The sequence below is a fragment of the Euprymna scolopes genome, chromosome 31 (assembly GCF_053919585.1).
Source record: "Euprymna scolopes isolate OS-2025 chromosome 31, ASM5391958v1, whole genome shotgun sequence".
NCBI classification, from domain to species: domain Eukaryota; kingdom Metazoa; phylum Mollusca; class Cephalopoda; order Sepiida; family Sepiolidae; genus Euprymna; species Euprymna scolopes.
This window is the reverse complement of record NC_136512.1, coordinates 53,449,192-53,469,230: the sequence shown is the minus strand read 5'-3', so window position 1 is coordinate 53,469,230 and position 20,039 is coordinate 53,449,192. Positions and strand designations below refer to the sequence as shown.

Sequence of the window (20,039 nt, the reverse complement as noted above, 5' to 3'; positions counted from 1 at the left end):
GGAATGTACATCTTTCTTGGAATTTAATTGCATTTTCTTTTTTATTTCTTAATCTGCAGTTGCCTTCGTCATCATCGGTATAATCATATTTAACACGAAGAAAGGCTACCAAATGTACAATATCGGATGGTCAATGGGACTAGCCATAGCTGGTGCCATTTTCTCATTCATTGCGGGTATCATGGTTGTAATGGGATATCTTGGCAAGTAAATATCAGCCTCTATCTTGTCGCAGGAGGATTTGTTGCTCACCGCTCAAACAGCAGGATGTCTTTGCTCGACCCGATGTTGACGGAGGAACACCACAGCAACGGCTGTAAAGAAGAAGTTCCAGCTCTGGAAAGCGGTCTATTTTCTCCAAATATTTTGGTCTAATTTCTCATATATATATAATATATATATAATATAATATATATATATATAATATATATCATAACATATATATATTTATATATATATATATATTTATATATGCATTACTTTTTTTTCTGTGTGGATAAAAGTTTTAACAATTCAAAGATAAGAAATAACATGCTTGTATTAAAAAGCAATAGTTTATTTCTTTGATGTCCTTTTTTTTTAATTTCTTCTCATAATTTTTCTTTATCTTTTACGGATGTTTTATTCTAAATAAATTTGCAGCGACCTCCACAACTGTTCGCCCAAACTATTTCTAGTGTTCTGTTTTTATTCTGCACCTATGCATGGATGGTTATAAGTCAGATGCAAAAATACTCTTAGATGTGCTTCGCACACTCTGACAAATATAAATATAAATGTGTATATACAAACATCTTCTTCTTCTTCTTCTTCTTCTTCTTCTTCTTCTTCTTCTTCTTCTTCTTCTTGAGGGAAGGAGGTTTATCAATAAATGTCATATGTAGTTTGGTCTTCAGCATATGATTATATGATGGAGTGAACCAAAATGTATTTATCCTTTAATTTTTTATTATTTGAGGTAATTTGGTTCTTATATTTAATTTCAATGTTGAAATATCTACTGTTCTATCATTTACGTTACAATTGCTTGAGACCATCTTTGAATTATTCCAGATCTTCCTTTGTCTGCCTTTTCGTGCTTGCTCTTAATTGATACATGTGTACGTCTCTTTATCCAACCAGACTCCAGTCTAAGCTCCTTCAGTCTCAGTAGTAGTGAGTCAGAACAAGCCCACAAAGTCAGAACATACCCCAAATCCGCTGAATCATATCTCTATCATTTCTCCACATCACTTACTTAACAGTGGAATCTCAACGTTTCTCAGCTTAACCGATTGTCATTGTGTGATAGTGATCTACTCTATTTCCTAACTATATGGACTCTTCTAGACATTATGCATAGAGGAGCCTATGATATACGGCTTCAACTGCTGGCTATTGATGGAGGAAGCAGGAACAACTATATATGAATTATTTCTGCGGGTTGCAATTTACATTTTTCATGTCTTTGTATACATATTGATGAAATTACAAATTATATTTATCATTTGTAAGAACAAAGTTTGTTCTATTTCAATATTACATAAAGTTTTTCATGATCATGCAATATGCAAGGAACAAAATGCAATGATACTTGACAATCATGATGCCGGTTATGTGCTTCATGTAATCAACTAAAATGAAATGAAAACACATTTATAAAAAGTGACAATTTTCCAGTAAAATCCACTTAAGAAATATTTAAACATATCTGCAAAAAACAATCATATTGAAACTATAATTTTAAAATTATCTCTCTGGTTTCTTAGTACTCTCTGGCAAAGACCGATTTGTTAATTTCTACATGATAACCTCTTCAGCATGTTTAATAACTAGGGTCTACAAGAGCGGGAAGGAAGTATACAAATATAGATATCTCATAAAAATCCATCGCAGTTTATATCAAATCAAATGTATTAGAAAAAAAATAGCTAAGTAGTTATCTCCTCTGGTAGTGATCTTGCCAGACTGAGGAAAAACCATCTGCAATTGAATTCTTTTATCACTCGAACAAAAAGGGCAAGGAAAAAAAAAATGTTGAAGATAGAAGAAATTTATTCTGCTGGTGCGTTTGTTGCAAATCACTGACCAGTTTACAGAGAGAAGGCGGTAATTTCTGTTCAATCAGGACGTTTTAAAATAAGATGTTCACACTTCTAGGTTTGCCAATCAAAACTGAAAATTTCTCACTCTCTCTCTCTCTCTCTCTCTCTCTCTCTCTCTCTCTCTCTCTCTCTCTCTCATGAAGTCATATGACGTTACATCTGTTTCTATCAATTTTCACAACCGAGTAAAACTAACCTTTGGGTTTACTAAGATGACTCCAACTGAATCCTCATTTCCTGTTATTTTCAACTGATGAAATAATATACTAGTGACTCTACTAACCAAATATTTTACAGAAATAAAGCATACCATTTTTTTATTAAAATAAAAGTGCCTATAATACATATTTTGCTGAAAGTACAATTTGTCATTTGGGTGAAAAACTCCTCGAGAGGTAGATTTAAATTCCTACTGATGACTTTGTATCCCTCATATCCCTTTGCTGCTCAAATGAGCGGTAATCATCTCAAGATGTATTTGTTTCATAATGTAGCGATCTGAATTAAAAAAGAAGCGTTATGACAATTCAGCCACAATAGTCTCAGATACAGCTTCTTGCAGTTTCCACATAGCCGTCTCTGTGGAGCTGATATGAAGAAGTCACAAGGGACATTATAGTTGTCATAACTAATGCTGTTAAAGGTGAAGATGAGGTCGCCTACACTTCAGCGAATACAGATTAAAAACTTCCAATTTTATTTCAAAGAATGTTGTGGATGGAGTCTTGGCAAGTCTCTGATCTTGCACCCAGTTGTTTGGATATTCCTAGTAAAATAAAGGGACTAAGCTTGAATGCCATCAGATACACGTACAGTGGGAGGAAGATGCTGTCACCGCGGTAAAGGAATGGTAGATGAGAAACAGCACACTTGAGACTTTATTTTTTGTATTATTTGGACTATGATTCTCATCTTGTTTTTTGTTTTGTTTTGTTTTTACAACGTTTCGGCAGATGTTACTTCCGGCTATCTTCAGGTGCTGGATGTTATTGGTGAATAGTGAAAAAATGTTTGGTTTATTTGCTTTTCCAACGAACACAGCCGTTAGAAATTTAAAATGCAAATAGCGCCAAGTCTTTTTTTTTTTGTTTTATATTAATAACTCCGGGTCCATTCCGGTTTTTTGATATGATGAAAAAAAACAAAACAAAAAAAAAACAAAAACAACCAAGATGAGAATCATAGTCCAAATAATACAAAAAAATAATTATCAATCCTCATCTCAAAAATACATATTCATCACTTGAGACTTTGTTTTCCACCTGAATAAAGCAAGAATCAAGTACAACACCGTCATATCATCGCGAACTTTGTTGTCTCGTCCAGAATCAATATTGGTTCCTTATCTGTATAAACTAATCAAAGTCAAAAATAAAACAGAGTTCTGGTTGGTTGGAAAAGAAAACGAATTGAAAACAGAATTCATCTTTTTTTTCTTTTACTTTCGTTCAGTCCAAACAAGGCATATTGCCAGTTGGACGTAAGGGACCATGTATATATGTATCTATATGTATATAAGGAACTATGTAAGAAGATGAGTGAGATGTCTGTTCACATTACATTTAAACTTCTGCATGTGAATACAATCATGGAAGCAGGAAACAGGGACGGAATTCCAAAGTCTAGCAGTGTGAGGCAAGAAAGTATTAATGTAGAAGACTCTAAATTAAAGGATTGGGATTTTATTGCTAGGTAGACTAGTCAGATATATTTACATCAAGGAGTACAAGTGCAATGAGTTTATTGGAATGCATTCGATTAAAGTACTTGTAAAGCAAGGACAAGGATGTAACATTACAGTGATGGGACAGGAGTTGATTGATAGGGCGGAACCTATTAGATTAAAGACCCTTTTTTGGTCCCTGTCTAAGAAGAAGAGACTAGTGGTGGATGGACCAGCCCACATCTCGCAAAGTGAAAGATAATAAAGAGTACAGAAAGACACCCAAACTAAATATATTACTTAAAAATAACAGGAAACTTCAGGAAATACTTGTGATTATAAAATATTTACGGAAAATAATACAATACTTTTTTTTAATTATCTAAGAAATTTAAATTTCAAGCGTACGTTCAGTAAAAACAGCACTTTTTGTCTATTTTAATGGAGTTTTCAGGAGAAGTAATCATCGTTGAGAAATACTTTTTCGAAAATGGCTACTCCTGTTGCTCAAAAAATTGATGTTAATGAATTAAATTTAAAGAAATTGTGTTTCTTTAACGAGAGATGTAGACCGATTGAGTGACTCCTTACAAGCGGAAAAATTATTAGAGACTTTTGGGTAGATGAAGATGAAACCAAAATGTTAGGGTTGGGTTAGTATTCCAACAAGTTTGCCTACTATTTCATGTTTAGCTAGTATATTTACTTCAGGTGTCTTTCTGTGCTTCATTATGCTTCTCTTAAGACAGACTTTGAAATGGCATAGACAAATAACTTGATTTGATAACACTATCTGCTATATTACCTTCATTTTTATATATATTTTATATATCCTTTTCTTATGTTGTCAACCCAGGCTTTATTACTATGCCATACATAGAGTTAACAAAGGGCCCACTTTTCCAGAAAAACGTTTTCTTTTCAACTGCAAAAAACAAACAAACAAACAAACAAACAAACAAACAAACAAACAAACCAGCCCTTGATTAAATCAAACACTACGCATAAGTCAGAGGTGATAAAGTTACACAAAGTGAAAGAAAGTAAGGTGAAATATACGAGTTGTCAAAGTTTTTTTTGTTACTCTTCAAAAAAAAAAAAAAAAGATATATAAAAATCTATAAAAATAAAGATCACACTGTGTGCGGTATTAACGAATAAGAGTCATCATTGTTCAAACAAGAATAATGGTAACGTTGGAAGCTTAAAATTCAAGAATTAACAAAACAAAAAAAGTACTTTGAATTTAATTTATCTGGGATTTATTTCAATGCACAAATACTCAAAATGCACTAATTCTAATGATAGATACTAAGGAAATTAAAAAAAAAAACGGGAAGAACTTTTATATCACCGAATCTAAGAGATCAAAAATATTTTTAATGAAAGTATTATGAAGAAAAAGTCCAAATAGGAAACATGAAAAATTAAAATTGACCATTGTAAAAACCAAATGCAAATAAAAGCGTGTCAAATGTGATAAAACTTTTGCCCAAACCAATCTAAGTAATCAAATCAGTTACGTGCATAAACCAAAATTCTCGGTGGTTTTGAAAAGAAAAAGAATTCTCGTGTACATTTATAATTGTAGACATAATTCACCTTGGAATACCTCAGGTTTACATTGCTTTCAGTGTCAGGTAAAGAAGGTGTACTAGTCCAGAAAGATATCCAAAATAAAATAATAGAAAACTTTAGAAAAATACTTACTTGTGATTATAAGATATTTATGGAAAATACTAGTTTTTTTTTATTATTTAAGAAATTCAAATGTAAATGTGTAATGACAGCGAGACTTTTGTATATTTCAGCAGTTTTTTTTTTCAGAAGAATAAATTATAAAGAAAGACTAGTTGCTAACATCTGATGTAAAGGAAAAAGAATATATGTCGATACCTCGGTTAATCCACCAGATTCAATATATTTGCCGTCTTGCTTCATTCTCTCAATAGAAATGTTTATTTTTATATTATTCATGACATAACCTTGAGCTTTTCTTGAAAGAGATTTATTTGAGATTATGCTACTACTTTTAGATTTGCTGAATCTGAATGAACTATTTGACCCTGGTTCTGCGATAGGAAAGTGGGGCACCATGACTTGTACGGAACATTGTTGCATTTTTCTTGTGATATTGCTTTAAAATAGTGTTGAAAATGAGTCAAAAACATGTTATCCAGTGATCATCTCAATTCAAGAGTGCCTATATGAACCAATAAAGAGTCCAAAAGAGATCAGTTAAAAAGTTGAATATTTATATCTACATTTTTCATACACTAATGAGTCACCACTTATCAAGGCCCAAATGCAACTCGAGGATATGGGTTATTGTCATTAAGATGCAGAACAATATAATGAATGGATTGGAAACAATGGATGAAAAGGGAAGGATTTGATTACTTAAGAGGACCATTCAACAAGTATTTGTTTGAATTGGACCTGAAGATGACTAATTTGCAGTTGGCAGGGAAGCACTAATGTAATGTGTTTCACAAATAGAAAGTTATTGGTAAGAAGTTCCGTTTATGGAAGTTCCATTTGGTTCTAGTTACACAGAGGAAAAAAGGAAAGATGTTTGTACTAGATAGATTAGATAGACGGGTACTTTATGTAAAGGTTTTACAGGGGAAACAATAGATTGTTGCTCAGTAGAGCACCTACCATGAAAATAACGATATTATAAAGAAATACAAGCAATGTCTCTTCTGTGAGAGAGGGGGGGTGCATGGAGGAGACGAGAACATCCCTCACTGGGTTGCAAAGTCGATTTTGCACTATAAAAGCAAGAAAGATGTTATTGAGAAACATCATCCCAGATGTAGCAACATTACTTCATTATATGACGTCACTGACTGTTATACTAGTAGAGGACGACATTATTTTCAGCAAAAGAATGCTCTAAAACTGAATTAACTAAAAAATAAAATTGTGAGTTCATGGGTACCCAAGCCCTGCCTCCTAACATAACTGCATCTCAGTTACTCTAAAATAATTATATTTCTAAAAAATGTTTTTTTCAGAAGTTGGTACCAAGAAGTTTGATGCAGAGCCAATAAGAGAACCTGCTTGTCTACTTAGTGCAAAAAGAAAATCCCAGGTTACTTTATGGTTCGACGGCTGGATTAGATAACAGCAATGAAAATGAATGCCACGGTGCATTTGGTATGTTAACAAAACGTACCAAAATAAATACGGTTATATATTCTTCTCCCGGGGAAAAGAGTTGCTAAATCAAGAAGTTTGAAAGTCTGGAAGATCAAAATCAAGGGCGGCTGCATATGACAAAGGGGAATATAATGAAAAGCTTTTGAAATAGGAGAGGCCAGAGTAATCAGTTTGCCTTCAAGTATGCAACTGAAGTTTCTTGAAGGCACAAGATCCAATTAATAATTCAAAAACTGAAAGAATGTCTGATAATGAAACAACTACCGACTTCAGAGACATTTATATTTACTGTGGACTTTCATTCTATTTCGTGGTGTTAGACAAAAGAAGTTGTACAAAACTGCAAGTTATATTTTGTATATGGTTCTGCTTTAGTAGTGAATAAACATTTATCAAAGCAAAAAGTCAATGGAGGATAAGGGTTAATGATATGGACGGTTGAATGATGAAAAATGTTATGAAAGAATTGAAAAATGAAACGAACAATGAGGGCGTATTTGTTGACATTAGATTTGAAATCAACCATGTTGCAGTCTGCAGGAACGCAGTTCCATGATAATGTGTTCTACAGAGGGGAATTCCTCAGAAAGAAATTCTGGTCATGGAAATTCTGTCTAATGCTAGACACACAGAAGAAGGATAGGAAAATTTTTTTCAGTTGTGATAAAAAAGGAAAAGTTCTTGCCGTAAATGTATCACAATTTTGCACTAAAAACTGGAACACACGTGAGCACTTCCATGGAAATACAGAAAGAAAAGAGAAAGAATTACAACATAAAAGAGAAAAAGATCCACCACTAGATTGTGAAGTTGATTTTGTACTTTGTCAAGACAAGAAAGAGTGATCAGAGTGCCACTTCTCCAGATGTGAAAGCAATAATTCATCTTCTTTTCTTTTTCACTATTGCCAATCTTTTTATTGTGCATTGTAAATAACCCCATGTATACCCTTTCGCCATGAAAATTCATAATCATGAACTTACACGCATGCGCAAAGACTAATGAACATTTGTTGCAAAAACCTTAACATTAAAATGATTCGAATTACTTTTTCTTAAACGTGGTAATAAATGGTGTTATTTTATCCCAGTACAGCGATATCGAGTCTTTTGTCGAATGGCGTTATTTTTCCGAAGTTATCAACGTCTTTCAAATTTATATGGATGTGGATGTGACTCAATAGGACTCTTCTGTAAGTCTGAGATCTCGTTAAATTTATCTTTAATGGTCCCACTAATACTCTGCCACTTCCGACTTAAAAATGTCCCTGCACCTGCAACTATGATCTCTAATATCGGCAGATCTCTATTGCAAATTGCTTATCCTGCTGAGCCATATTTCCCACAAGTCGTTAGAAAGATGTAGTCTTAAAAATGAGGAGTTGATGTATAGACGTTTGCAAAAATATTCGTACGCTATTGCAAAACTTTGTATGATATTGCCAAATTGTTTGTACGATATTGAAAAACTTTGTATGATATTCCGAAATTGTTTGTATGATATTGCAAAACTTCGTACAATATTGCAAAATTGTTCATACATAAAAATGAAGATACTCTTCTGTGAATATAAATAATTATTTTAATTTTATTAAAAAAAGTATTTGCATATGATGTTTTAGAATTTGCCCATTGAAATACGGACCAAACTTTCCAAAGTATTTAAGCATGTAATCGATACTCCTGTAAATTTGGGTATATTCATATTAAAACCTTTTTTACTATTGGAATTTTTTTTCTTTCCCACGAAAACAAAATGTGACACAAAGTTGTTTTTAATGTGGCAGAAAACCAGCTCCCCAAACGAAGGGCACTCTGATAGGGATCAAAAATAATAATTGTATCAGTATAGAGGGTTTCCCCTCCATTGACCAAGGACAGATTAAGTGTTGCATCAGAACAGATACTACATTTTGATGTTGGCCCAAAGGCCAAGAAAAAAAGGGCAAGCTTTTTTCTATTTATTTATTTTGTTTACTTGCCTCCCCACGAGGACAGAGTTAGACACAAGGTCGGTTTTTAATGTGTGGAGGGGGAGAACTACCTCGCCAAAAAGAGCACTCTGTTTAGTAACAAAAATAAAAAAATGTATCAGTCAATAAGGATCTCTCTTCCACTAACTGATATCAAAAATGTGAAGTGAGAAAATTGAAGAGCAACATCAGAACAGATACTACACTTTGAGTTATATATTTTTTATTTACTCTGAATAGCTGACAAGAAAACAGTGTTTTAAAAAGAAATTAGACTCAAGGTCACTCAAAAATTGTGGTGAGGGGTGTATGGTCATCCTCCTCACTCTACCTTTGCTAGACTATGCCTGATCCTAGCTAAAGTTCTGATTCACCACAATACCTCAAATACACCGAGAGTCGTCTTACTTAAGATTGCCAAATCATATCGTGTGTGTGTGTGCGTATGTGTGTGTGTGTGTGTGTGTGTGTGTGTGCGTGTGTGTTTTTTATTTTTATTTATTTATTTATTTTTTAATATATATATAAATATGTTACAGACAGTGAAATAAATTTGTAAACATAGAACTATATATAAAAAAAAGTCGTTTTGTTGTATTTCATTGATTTGGGGAGGGGGGAAAAATGTCCAAAAAATAAAATCCAAATGTTAGTAAGATCCTCCCATCCTCCCAACCCCGTCTGGGTGGTAGAACGCCCACTGTTTACCGGCTTGGTGTGGACCGAAAACATATGAGGCTGAAATTCTAGGCAGGATCAAAGAAACTGGGGGGGGGTGTACCCGGGGACGAGAAAGAAAGAATGTGGCCATCTTGGCGGTTTTCTATTGGAGAAGGAAGGGGCTATTCACTTGGCTAGCTAAGAACCTAGTCTAAACACTTGTTTTGAGGGTCTGGAGCCCGGCAGGATCTGAAACCGTGTACACCATGCTTACGTGGGGAACACGAACTCCAACTTAGCACCTCTTCGCACGCACAGACTCACTATATTTATCCATCTTCGGTCAAAGGCTTTGGATTGTAATCCTTTTCTATCACATCTGATCTTTACCTTCAGCTAATGCTTAAAGAAGGGGACCAGATCCTGATCAGCAAAAGATTCAACCCCACACTTTTCTTGCACTCTCAAACTCCATATCACCATTCTGGCCATGGCTAGGATCACAAGAAACACAATTCATCTCTCTCTGTCCCATGGTGGCTCTGAACTGTGGATGACGTAGAGCACATCCAGCGGGCAAGGCTGCTCGGGATCAATGCGAGCCATCACCTCATTGACATACTCCCAGTACAGTCTGAGTCCACTGCAATCGAAGAATGTGTGTTCCTGCATTTTCTTGGCTGGGGTCCTGAAACAGGGACACCCTGACAACCTCACTAGTCTGGCACTTTTCAGTATAGCAATGCGTTTTGGGCCAATCGCAAGGTCAAGGAAAATTCAGAGTTGTTGAGATGACTCGAGCCTGGTGCCCAGCTCCACTGGGAGCAGATCTTTTCCTTTGGCAAACTCAGACGTTTAATGAGTGGGTCGGTGGTAGCGCCCCCTCACTAGTTCCTTATATAGTTCCTTTCTAGTCAGCAGTGAAAGATCGCTGGACCTACACTCTCTCAAGAACTGCATGTTGCTTCATGGTTTTCGACATGCCTCGACCTTTTGGTCAAGTATAAGGCCGGTAAAAGTGGCCTCGACTATGAGGTTCCATGCAGACTCTTCTGTAAAGGTTCAGCTCAGGAAAGCCAGCCTCTCGGTATCTCGATGACACCTCAAGATGGGCATTCCCAAATCTCCCTCACATGGATGTTGAACACAGACACATTTGTGAACCCAATGTTTCCCTTTGTCCCAAAGAAATGAGGACAACTTGCTCTGTAGGGATTTTAGATAGTTCTCAGGCAGAGGAAGTACAACCAGTCAGTAAAGGTTGAGCGGAGATATAGGTGGTGCACCTCCACCCTGCCCTTCAAGGATAGTTTCCTTTAAACCCACGAGTCGATCACGGCTTGGACTTTACCTCTGACCAATTCTTTTCCAGTTAGAGGTCTGGTCCAAACCACACGTCGAGGATCTGAACCAGGTCCAGCTGAAGGGAGCGGGAAAGGAGTTGGTGCCCCTCCAGGCTCCCAAGTGCAGACTGGTCTACTTGCTGCAGTTGATTTTGGCCCCCATAGTCTTTTCGTATTGTGTGAGCGTCTCTGTCACCACCTCAATGTCTCGGAAGCTCAACACAAAGACGGTGATATCATTGGCGAATGTTAAAACTCTGCTTTTTGATCCACCATCCCATGCAGGATGACTTGCCTCCTCCCACCTCAGCTTGCAAAATAGTGGCTCCAATGCAAGGATATAAAGCAGGAGAGATAGCAGACAGCCCTGACACATGGACCAGGAGATAGCGAAGGACTTTGAATGCTTTCTGTTTACCTTTGCCACTGCCATCAGTGTGCGGTACAGTATAGATATCCATTTGTGGATGCCTGGTTGGAATCCGGCACCCTTCAAAACAGATGCCAAAAAGTGATGGTTGACACTCGAAAGCTTTGGACTGATCCAAATTGATCAGTGTGGCTTCCATGTCACCTTCTATGTCTCTCTCTAAGATCGTATGGATCAGATGCAAGTTGTTTTGAATCGATCTCTCCTTTATGGCCTAGTTCTGCTCTGGTTTGATCAATTTACTGATAACGACCTGTAGCCAATTCAATAGGACCTTGGCCAAAATCTTTAGCTCTGTGTTTAGCAGAGTTATGAGCCTGTAATCGTCTACTTCTTTCCTACCATGCCTATCCGTTTTCCTCAGCAATGGGATCACTTCCTTGAACTGGGATGGAACACTCATCAAACCAGTGGTTGACCACATCCGTCAGAATTGGTAACATGGGTGACAGCCTCAATACAATTTGTAAAGCAGACTATCAAGTCCCGGCGGTCCATTGCAGCCGACCTTCTTCAGCACACTCAGGACCTCCCACTCAGTTACCCTGCCCTCACAACTAGCTTCTCTAGTGGGGAAGTCGGCCAGATAGTCGCCAAATTCATGAACAGGGAGATTGGGCTGTTGCATGAAATGCTCTTCGAAATGCTCTCGAAATCGCTCGCAGATCTCCAAAGTCTCAGTGTGCATCTGTTCGGGTGCATAATGCTAGCTATATACTTGTCTGAGTCGCGCATGGAGACCTCCCCACGTGTGTCCCTGTATCAGAGTGCATGGCTTCTTTGCCTACTTTTCTAAGCCTAACCCTAACTACTTGGCCCTCATAAAGTTGCTAGCCTCCTGCCAAAGGTCCTGCCTAGCTAATTCCTTACCTACAGTATCCCTCAAACCAGTGGCACTAGCTAATTTTTCCTTTAACTGCTTCTTTGTTCTGGCCTTATCTGCTGCGAGATGTTGAGAGTATGTAACGGAGAAGTTCCTAATCTTAGTTAGTACCCTCCTAGTTTGGGCCTATTTCCCAGAATTAGATGGGCCATAACTAGTTTATGATCCAACTGTCCTAGACAGTGGAACGTGGGACAATGTAAGAGTTCTATATCGCCTCTTTTAATTAACATCCTATCCAGATAGGTGTTTGGGTAGGAGTCTACGCTATTGGTCCACGCCCACATCTCCCTCCCCAGGTGCTAAGAAGCAGAACCTGTCGACCAGGTTACATCTAGCTATTAGATCAACAAGGTCAAGAACTCTTTTTTCTATTAATTTAAAAAGAAAATACAGCATTTTTTATATATTGGTCATGGAATTGCATTCACTAGCAAAAGATCTAGCTAATTTTCATATTCTTTTAAACATTCATTTTAATTAATTCCCTCTTAGTTTTTTCGGTTTTCTTATGGGATGATCATCTTTAGTTAATTATTATGTGTAATTATATTAATACAGATGTTCTACATAATATTTGTGTAAAAAGGTTATAGTAAGCACAAAACTCTTTGTGTAATTATATTAATACAGATGTTCTGCATAATATTTGTGTAAAAAGGTTATAGTAAGCACAAAACTCTTTCCATATATATTTATGTATGCGTATATATTTTTGTTTAACCAAATTCCTCTGTCAGTTTTTGATCTACAGAATGAAAATTCATAAATAAGGTATTTGAACACATGTGAAACTTTATATTTTGGTTTTGGCCAAAATCTGTACAAAAGTGTGAAAATAAAGACAAAATGTAATTTGTCAAGTTAAAGTCAAACGCCACCATTACGGATATACATGCATAACGTAGTAGCTATTGGTTCATATTTTAATTTCAGCCTTGCAACAAATCTTCATAGTCCAGTGATTAACGGCAGAGGAAAAATAAATCATAAGCTAAACGTTTTGGTTTCGGTAGTCGCACCGGAGTCACTTTTAAAAAATTTTTAAAAATCATTACTATATATTGGATCCAATATAATATAATATAATATAATAATAAATACGAAATCTGCATTAATATAAACATCATATTTCAGCGTATTTTACGACCGGGCAATGCCGGGCGGCCTGCTAGTATTATATAATTTTCATTTTTTATTAGTGAGATTTTCATTAGGTACTTATGCACTTATTGTACCGCGATGAAATAATAGCGTTAATATTTAGAAGCCCATTCTTAAGGTGGTCTTTGTTAACTATTCTGTACTTTTACCTAACAATTTAATAAACAAATCTATATATCTATAAAAGTGAACGTGTCTGTGTGTGTGTCTGTGTGTGTGTCTGTGTACATTTCCCTACGCAATAACTCTGCAAATTTTAAGTCCACAGACTCGAAATTTGATATACAGGGTACTAAGATTTGGGAAAATCTGTGTAATCGGTTTTCGGCCAGAAATTTGGCTGTTAAGGGGTCAAAGTTCGACAATTTGACCTTTGAGAACTCTACCAAACTCCTCCGACAATTTTGGGTTTAAACACTTGAAATTTTAGATATAGGTTCTTTAGACATGGATCTAACTTAATAACTTGATTTGAACCCAAAACAATAAATATTCAGGGGTCATAATAGGGGTAAAAGTTAAAAAAATTGCCCTCTGCAGTCTCTACCAAATTACTCAGACAATTTCTGGTTTAAACATTTGAAATTTGACATAAAGACTATTCAGAGATAGGGCAAGATTTTTAATCGGTTAGGGTCGAAAATTTTTAGTTACCAATATATAAATGTATGTAGGTATGTCTGTTTGCATGTCTGCCTAAAACTTATCGTTTTGAAGTTCGACCTTTCACACAACAAATGTCGAAAAATTGGCTAAAAACATTAATATCTTCACCTTCAACTGGGCACTTTTCTACAGGGGGCGCTTTATTCGCCGATATTTTTGAAAGTCATCCTCTCCTTTCGATTGTTTAACCTTAATTTAAACATAAGTCATTTTCGATTTGGCGGTGGTCGTAATAGCAAAGACGTTAGGTTTTTTCCCCCGTTCCTTTCGTCCTTCACAGTACGGGTTCGAGCCTGCCTTCCTACTACCACTATAATATTACACGTTTAAATACTTTTGAAAGTTTGGTCTGTATTTCGATGAACTAACTCTAAAACATCATTTTTTTAAAATAAAATTAAAATAATTATTTATATTCACAGAACAATATCTTCGTTTTTTCAGCCGAACAATTTTGCACTATCGTACGAAAGTTTTGTAATATTGTACGAATATTTTTGCAAACGTTTATAATATAATGAAAGGAATGATTCGAATGGAAAACTTTGTGTGACATCTACAGGTCAAAGATGACCCTAGAAACGAAAGTTGACCTAATCACGTAATTCCCTGACAGAGATAATTGTGTTTATTTCTTACAATACTTCAAACAAAGAGGATGCCTAAAGGACTATCTATCTACTTTTCTCTGTCACACACGTACACACAAAAATAATTCGGCACTTTCAAAACACGTCTCCTCTCTCTAGTTTTCTGTGATGCTGTTCATTTCTGATTAAGAAACCCTCTTAAAACCTAAACATCGGCTTTCTTGAGGATCTCCATGTTAAAGTTGGGAACTTAAATTTTGAACCGAACAATTTATTTACTTCATAAGGATAGATTGTTCTCATTCCATCAGTCATGACCGAGTAACAGTGTTAATTTACCTTATTATTGCTTGTAGTAAGGATTGAACCTTCAAAAGATTGTCAATTAGAACTGATTGTTAACTAACGCTTGTAAATATTAGGCCATATGTCCATTTGAATAATGCAAAATGCTCATCTTCTAACTCCCAACGATTTTTAATTTTTTGTATACACATTGGAAGCGGATATTCAAAATGAAGTTTTATTTCATTTATTAAAAAGGAATGCTATACATTTTAACATCTTCAAAATACAACAGAAATAACAAATATACAGAGGACAAGGTTATCTCTTCCCTCCAAATGCGAATCATTAATAAAATGCACAATTATTTCTGCAATTGAACCATATTTGATACAAATAAACTTCATTTTATTACTGTCTTGGCAACCAAATTTAGGTTTGTTTTAGTTCCAACAGTTTATTATTGACGTTTAAGAGATATGTGGACACTTTGGCGATCGTTTCATCAGTAGCAATTATGATTCTGAATCGACTTCAAACTCACAGAAGCTTAACCCCTCCGCCAGATTTTTTGCAGTGTTATCTCAAACATAATATCTATCAAAGCAACCTTAAACTATTTCTTAAACGATGATGGTCATCACAGTTCTAATGAACTGATAAGAATGCAGTGATAAAAAATGTCAACATTGAAAAAAAAAAAAAACTTATTGGTTTAGTTTGGTTTACGGCATATCAACCTCAATTGGCCATTTAAGGTCAACACAAGTTGTACAATAGATTCATATAGGTGGGATTTTTTGTTTTGGTTTGAATGAATCGAATTTGTTTAATGAATGTTAAGATATTACTTGGATTAGTATTTTCAACTAGGTTCTATGGATCATTTGAATTATAGTATTTTCTTTCACATTGTTGAAAAGCCTGACAGTCCAGAGGTACATGTTTAGCTATAGATGATCCTTGGCACACATTGAGACTCATTTTTTAATAAATGTTTGTGAAACTATTGCACATTCATGGCTGAAACTTGGTAGACAAATGAAGATTGGAGTTTGTTTGAATTAAATATGGTTGGATTGCAGAAAAGAATGTGATTTCTATAAATGATTACATGGGTGGCATCATCTGTAATGAAAAAAATTGAAGGGGAGCTCATCCTGTATTTATGAATATAATCCACATTTTGAACAGGAATATGTTTCATTATTATTATGCATCTTCATCAATCATCTATTCCTGTTTACTTAAATCCAACCCATTCATTTTCATGTTGATTATGTATTCAATGACCAAGGAGAATTTGTCAATCTCATTTTCATGCTCTGCAGCTGCAGTCGCTTTTTCTTTCAGATGTAAACACGGACCAAAAGCTTTTGCCAATGCTTCGATGCTCATTTGGTTTTTCGATTGATTCTTGCTAACACTATAAAGAAAATAAGAAAAAAAATGAAACACATTGTATACTCGGTAGAAAATAAAGACTTTAGAATATGTTTTATAGCGGCTAACCCAGAAAAAAAATAAAACCACCCATAGAATCCATTCTTCAATCCAACCATATTTGGCATAAATTTCAGTCTATCTGACGTCTACCGATGTCATTCAATCTTAAACATACTTGGATACAAAATGCAAAACTATCAATAATGCTGACTTACACATCCATCACAGTCATCTATGGCAAAATAAGTGCAGTCCCAAAAGTGAAGTAAAATTGTCAAAATTATTGACAATTTTACATATTGTATTCAGTGACAATAAAACAAAGACTGGTAAACATTCATGAATGAAACTTGGTGGACAAGTCAGGCATAGACTGAATTTTATTTGTATCAAATATAGTTGGATTGTGAATTTTATTAACGATTTTATGGGTGTAATTTTTAGGAGTAGGAGTGTGTGAGTGCGTATTATAATTATGGGAAGTTTAATATGTACCTCAGGATAGAAAGTGTTATTAAAACCACTATAGGAAATAACGAGTGTAATTGTAGATGTTATAACATTCATTCTGGTCAGATAAACTCAGCTCCTTCCCTGGTGTGTACCACCTTCTGAAGTAGTATTTGCCATGAAAGAGTTTTGTTTGGATTTGTTTAAGGGAAAACGCGTGTTGTAACGATGCCTTTTCATAAATACAGCATGTCTACTGCCATTCGGGAGCGATGGGGGGGGAGCGTAAGAGTCGACACTTTGACGCGGCCAGTCAAAGCTTTCCAGCACCAGCAGTAGCAGTAGTTCAAACAGCCCTTGTCAGACTACTAATGCCTGTCTGCTTCCTGAGATCCAACCAGCGACCTTCAGCTCAGTCCAGCTCCTTCCAGCGACCCTTGGTGCTTTCTGCAGTCTTCCAGCTCTTTGTGTTTCCAGCTCCATCCCACAGCCTTCCAACTCCTGCTGCATCTACACCCTTCTAGCACCTGCCGCATCATCATGCACTCTTCCAGCGCCTGTCGCATCCTCCTGCAGCCTTCCAGCACCTGCCACACCTTCCTACAGCCTTCCAGCACCACTTGCAGTCCTCGGCAGGTTACTATTCTTACTTATTTCCTTTTTGTAAAGAAAATAAATAAAAGGTAATCCGTCGTCTTTGAACTGACTCCAGCCTTTTTGGTTATTCTTCCTTTTGCTTTGCTGTCCTTTTCTTTTTGCCTCTGTACCTTAATATTTTAGTTGTACGGTCAACTGGTTTTTGTAACTGGTTGTTAAACCCTCTGCAACAAGTGGTGACCCTGATGTGATTCCTAAGGCACACGCAGAAAGGAACAGTAGGCGAGGAAGATGACTATAAAGCCCACATCATCCTTGGACGCAGGTCGCAGCTGTTCGAAGAAGACATTTCACCCAGACGACCAACCAACCACGGTCAAACAGTTCAACTGACTCAGCACAAAACCAACACCGAGCTCTTGACTTCATACGAGATGTAAAAAGTTAAGCTTTGCAACAATCTCTCCTATAAAAGATTCGAAGATAATAAAGTGGCGGCCATGTTTAATTTTTTCTTTCAGAAAAAAAATGTAATTATGTTCACAAATAGCAATTTATAGACATTGTTTATCATGTAATCTTACAGATAACTATTTGCTGTAGTAAAAAAAGACTTACTTATTGGCTTACGTTGACTAATGTTGATTTTGTTGACTAATGTTGATTCTAGGAATTACTTCACAGCTTATTAAAGAAAGATAAAAATATTAAACTTACTTAATCATGTGATCAATCAAATAACAAAGCACTGAATTCTCTGTATCGGGTAAGCGACGAACCAGGCTCAATATTTTGTTGCGTTTTATTTGCTTGTCAGGACAATCTGAAGAAAAAAAGATTCATTTATTTTATCGGTTCTGGCACCCCGTTTAGCAAGACAATGAATAATTATACAACAAAAGAAAAAAAAGAAAGAAAAGAATTTATGAACACACGTATGAGTCTGCCGCGATTTTTTTCTGTCTAGAGTTGGTATAGATTTTTAATCAGGAGTGGAAGGGTCGCTTATCTTCCAAGGTGTCTTTTGCATTCGACAAGTTATATTCACTCTCTTGATATTGGTGTTCGTTGATATTCAACGATTTCGACGCCTTCCAATATTTGCACATGTGGTCTCTTTTTGTTTCCTCTGTTGTTGTTATGACCAGCGAGATTCGCTGCAATTTCCTCATCATGTCGTGCAAACTATCCCTATAGAATAGTTTTTTTCGGTTATTCTTCTTCCTCTTTTTGTTTGGATGGAACCTGCATAGTGTTCAGTGCGGTTGCTCTCCGTGACTGGTCATCGAAGTACAGATGACTCATCATTTCTGCCTGGGTGCTTGGAGATGTGTGTTGAGCAAAAAAAAAAAAAAAAAAGAAAAAAAGTGGTAGTAGGCAGGCAGGCTCGAACCCGTACCGCGAAGGAAGTAAAGAATGGAGGGGGGAGTGGCGTCTTTGCTGTTGCGCCTATCGCCAAACCTGAAGTGACGTAAGTTCAAATTAAGGCTGGACAATCGAAAAAAGGGGATGACTTTCGAAAATATCGCCGAAAAAAGCGATCCTCCTGTTAGAAAAGTACCAAGTTTAGGGTGAAGGAATTAATGTTGTTGGTCAGTTTTTCGATATTTATTGTCCAAAGTGTCGAGCTTCAAAATGATACCGATCTCGTGAAAATCCGTCATCTCATTTGAAACTTTTAAGCATACATACATACATACATACATACATTTAAACAGACAGGTGGGATTTATATTATAGAAGGCACCTAGACCATATTACAATAATCCACAGACAGACTGTTTCTTTGCATCATTGCTCTTCAGTGCGGCTAGATTAGCACCCATCCCGAGTCAGGAATTGAGCCTACAACCATCTAGTTGATAGCCACTGTCCCATGGAATCGGCGCCTGAAAACGGTCTCATCAAATTTATATAAACATTTTGACCGCTATTTTTACAGTGCTCGATTTGTTTGTTTATTTACAAACAAAGAGGTTTGCTTAACAGACTAGACCCGAGGTTTCATAGTGATACTGCTGCCAGAATAACAGAAATTGGAAAATATATAGACATCTAATCTTTACCGTTACAGGCTGGTTTATAATCTTCCAATTGTCAGTGTGTAACGCTGAAGATTAGCTATCCATATCTGCTCTGATTGTTGGGAACCTTACAGCTATATGATACTCGAGTTTGTTTCTAAAGTTTTTGTACGTATCCATTTCAATAAATATGTTGGCCTCTTATTTCGCTAATTGAACACTCTCAAAAAACACAAACAAACTCTGTACATTCTCAATTCAATATTAAATTTACAAAATATTTTTAGTAATAAGTTCAAGAAACATATGGACACTAATGGGTTAAAATAATGTAAAATAAATGTTTGTAAAAAAGTTCGAGAGTTCAAAGAGTCCGAGAACGTTTTAGAGAAAAGAAAGTATTTATAAGAAGGAATCAAGTACCCATGTTTGTTTCAGCTGGCGCCGTGTGCGTTATGTATGTAAACATTAATATGCATGAAAATATTAGTATATGTGTTTATATATATATATATATATATATATATATATATATATATATATATATATATATATATATATATATCTGTGTGTGTGCATTTTTATCATTTCGTCACCCTATCTCTCCGTCTAGTAAA

General features: G+C 35.8%; 2 protein-coding genes across 6 annotated transcripts in view; one reads left to right on the top strand and one right to left on the bottom strand.

The window, feature by feature from the left end:
- The window catches only part of LOC145255745 (uncharacterized), a 114,007-nt gene extending 113,337 nt beyond the window's left edge, over positions 1 to 670 (top strand). Inside the window, exon 3 of the mRNA XM_080114387.1 lies at positions 60 to 670. Within this exon, the coding sequence (XP_079970513.1) occupies positions 60 to 211 (152 nt within the window). The 3' untranslated portion in view covers positions 212 to 670. The remainder of the gene's footprint in view (positions 1 to 59) is intronic.
- A 14,459-nt stretch (positions 671 to 15,129) lies between these two features.
- The window catches only part of LOC145255744 (breakpoint cluster region protein-like), a 182,716-nt gene continuing 177,806 nt past the window's right edge, over positions 15,130 to 20,039 (bottom strand). For all 5 annotated transcript variants that reach the window (XM_080114383.1, XM_080114385.1, XM_080114386.1 and 2 more), the window contains 2 exons: positions 18,116 to 18,221; positions 15,130 to 16,331 (listed from right to left, as the gene is read on the bottom strand). In XM_080114383.1, the coding sequence (XP_079970509.1) occupies positions 16,139 to 16,331; positions 18,116 to 18,221 (299 nt within the window). In that variant the 3' untranslated portion in view covers positions 15,130 to 16,138. The remainder of the gene's footprint in view (positions 16,332 to 18,115; positions 18,222 to 20,039) is intronic.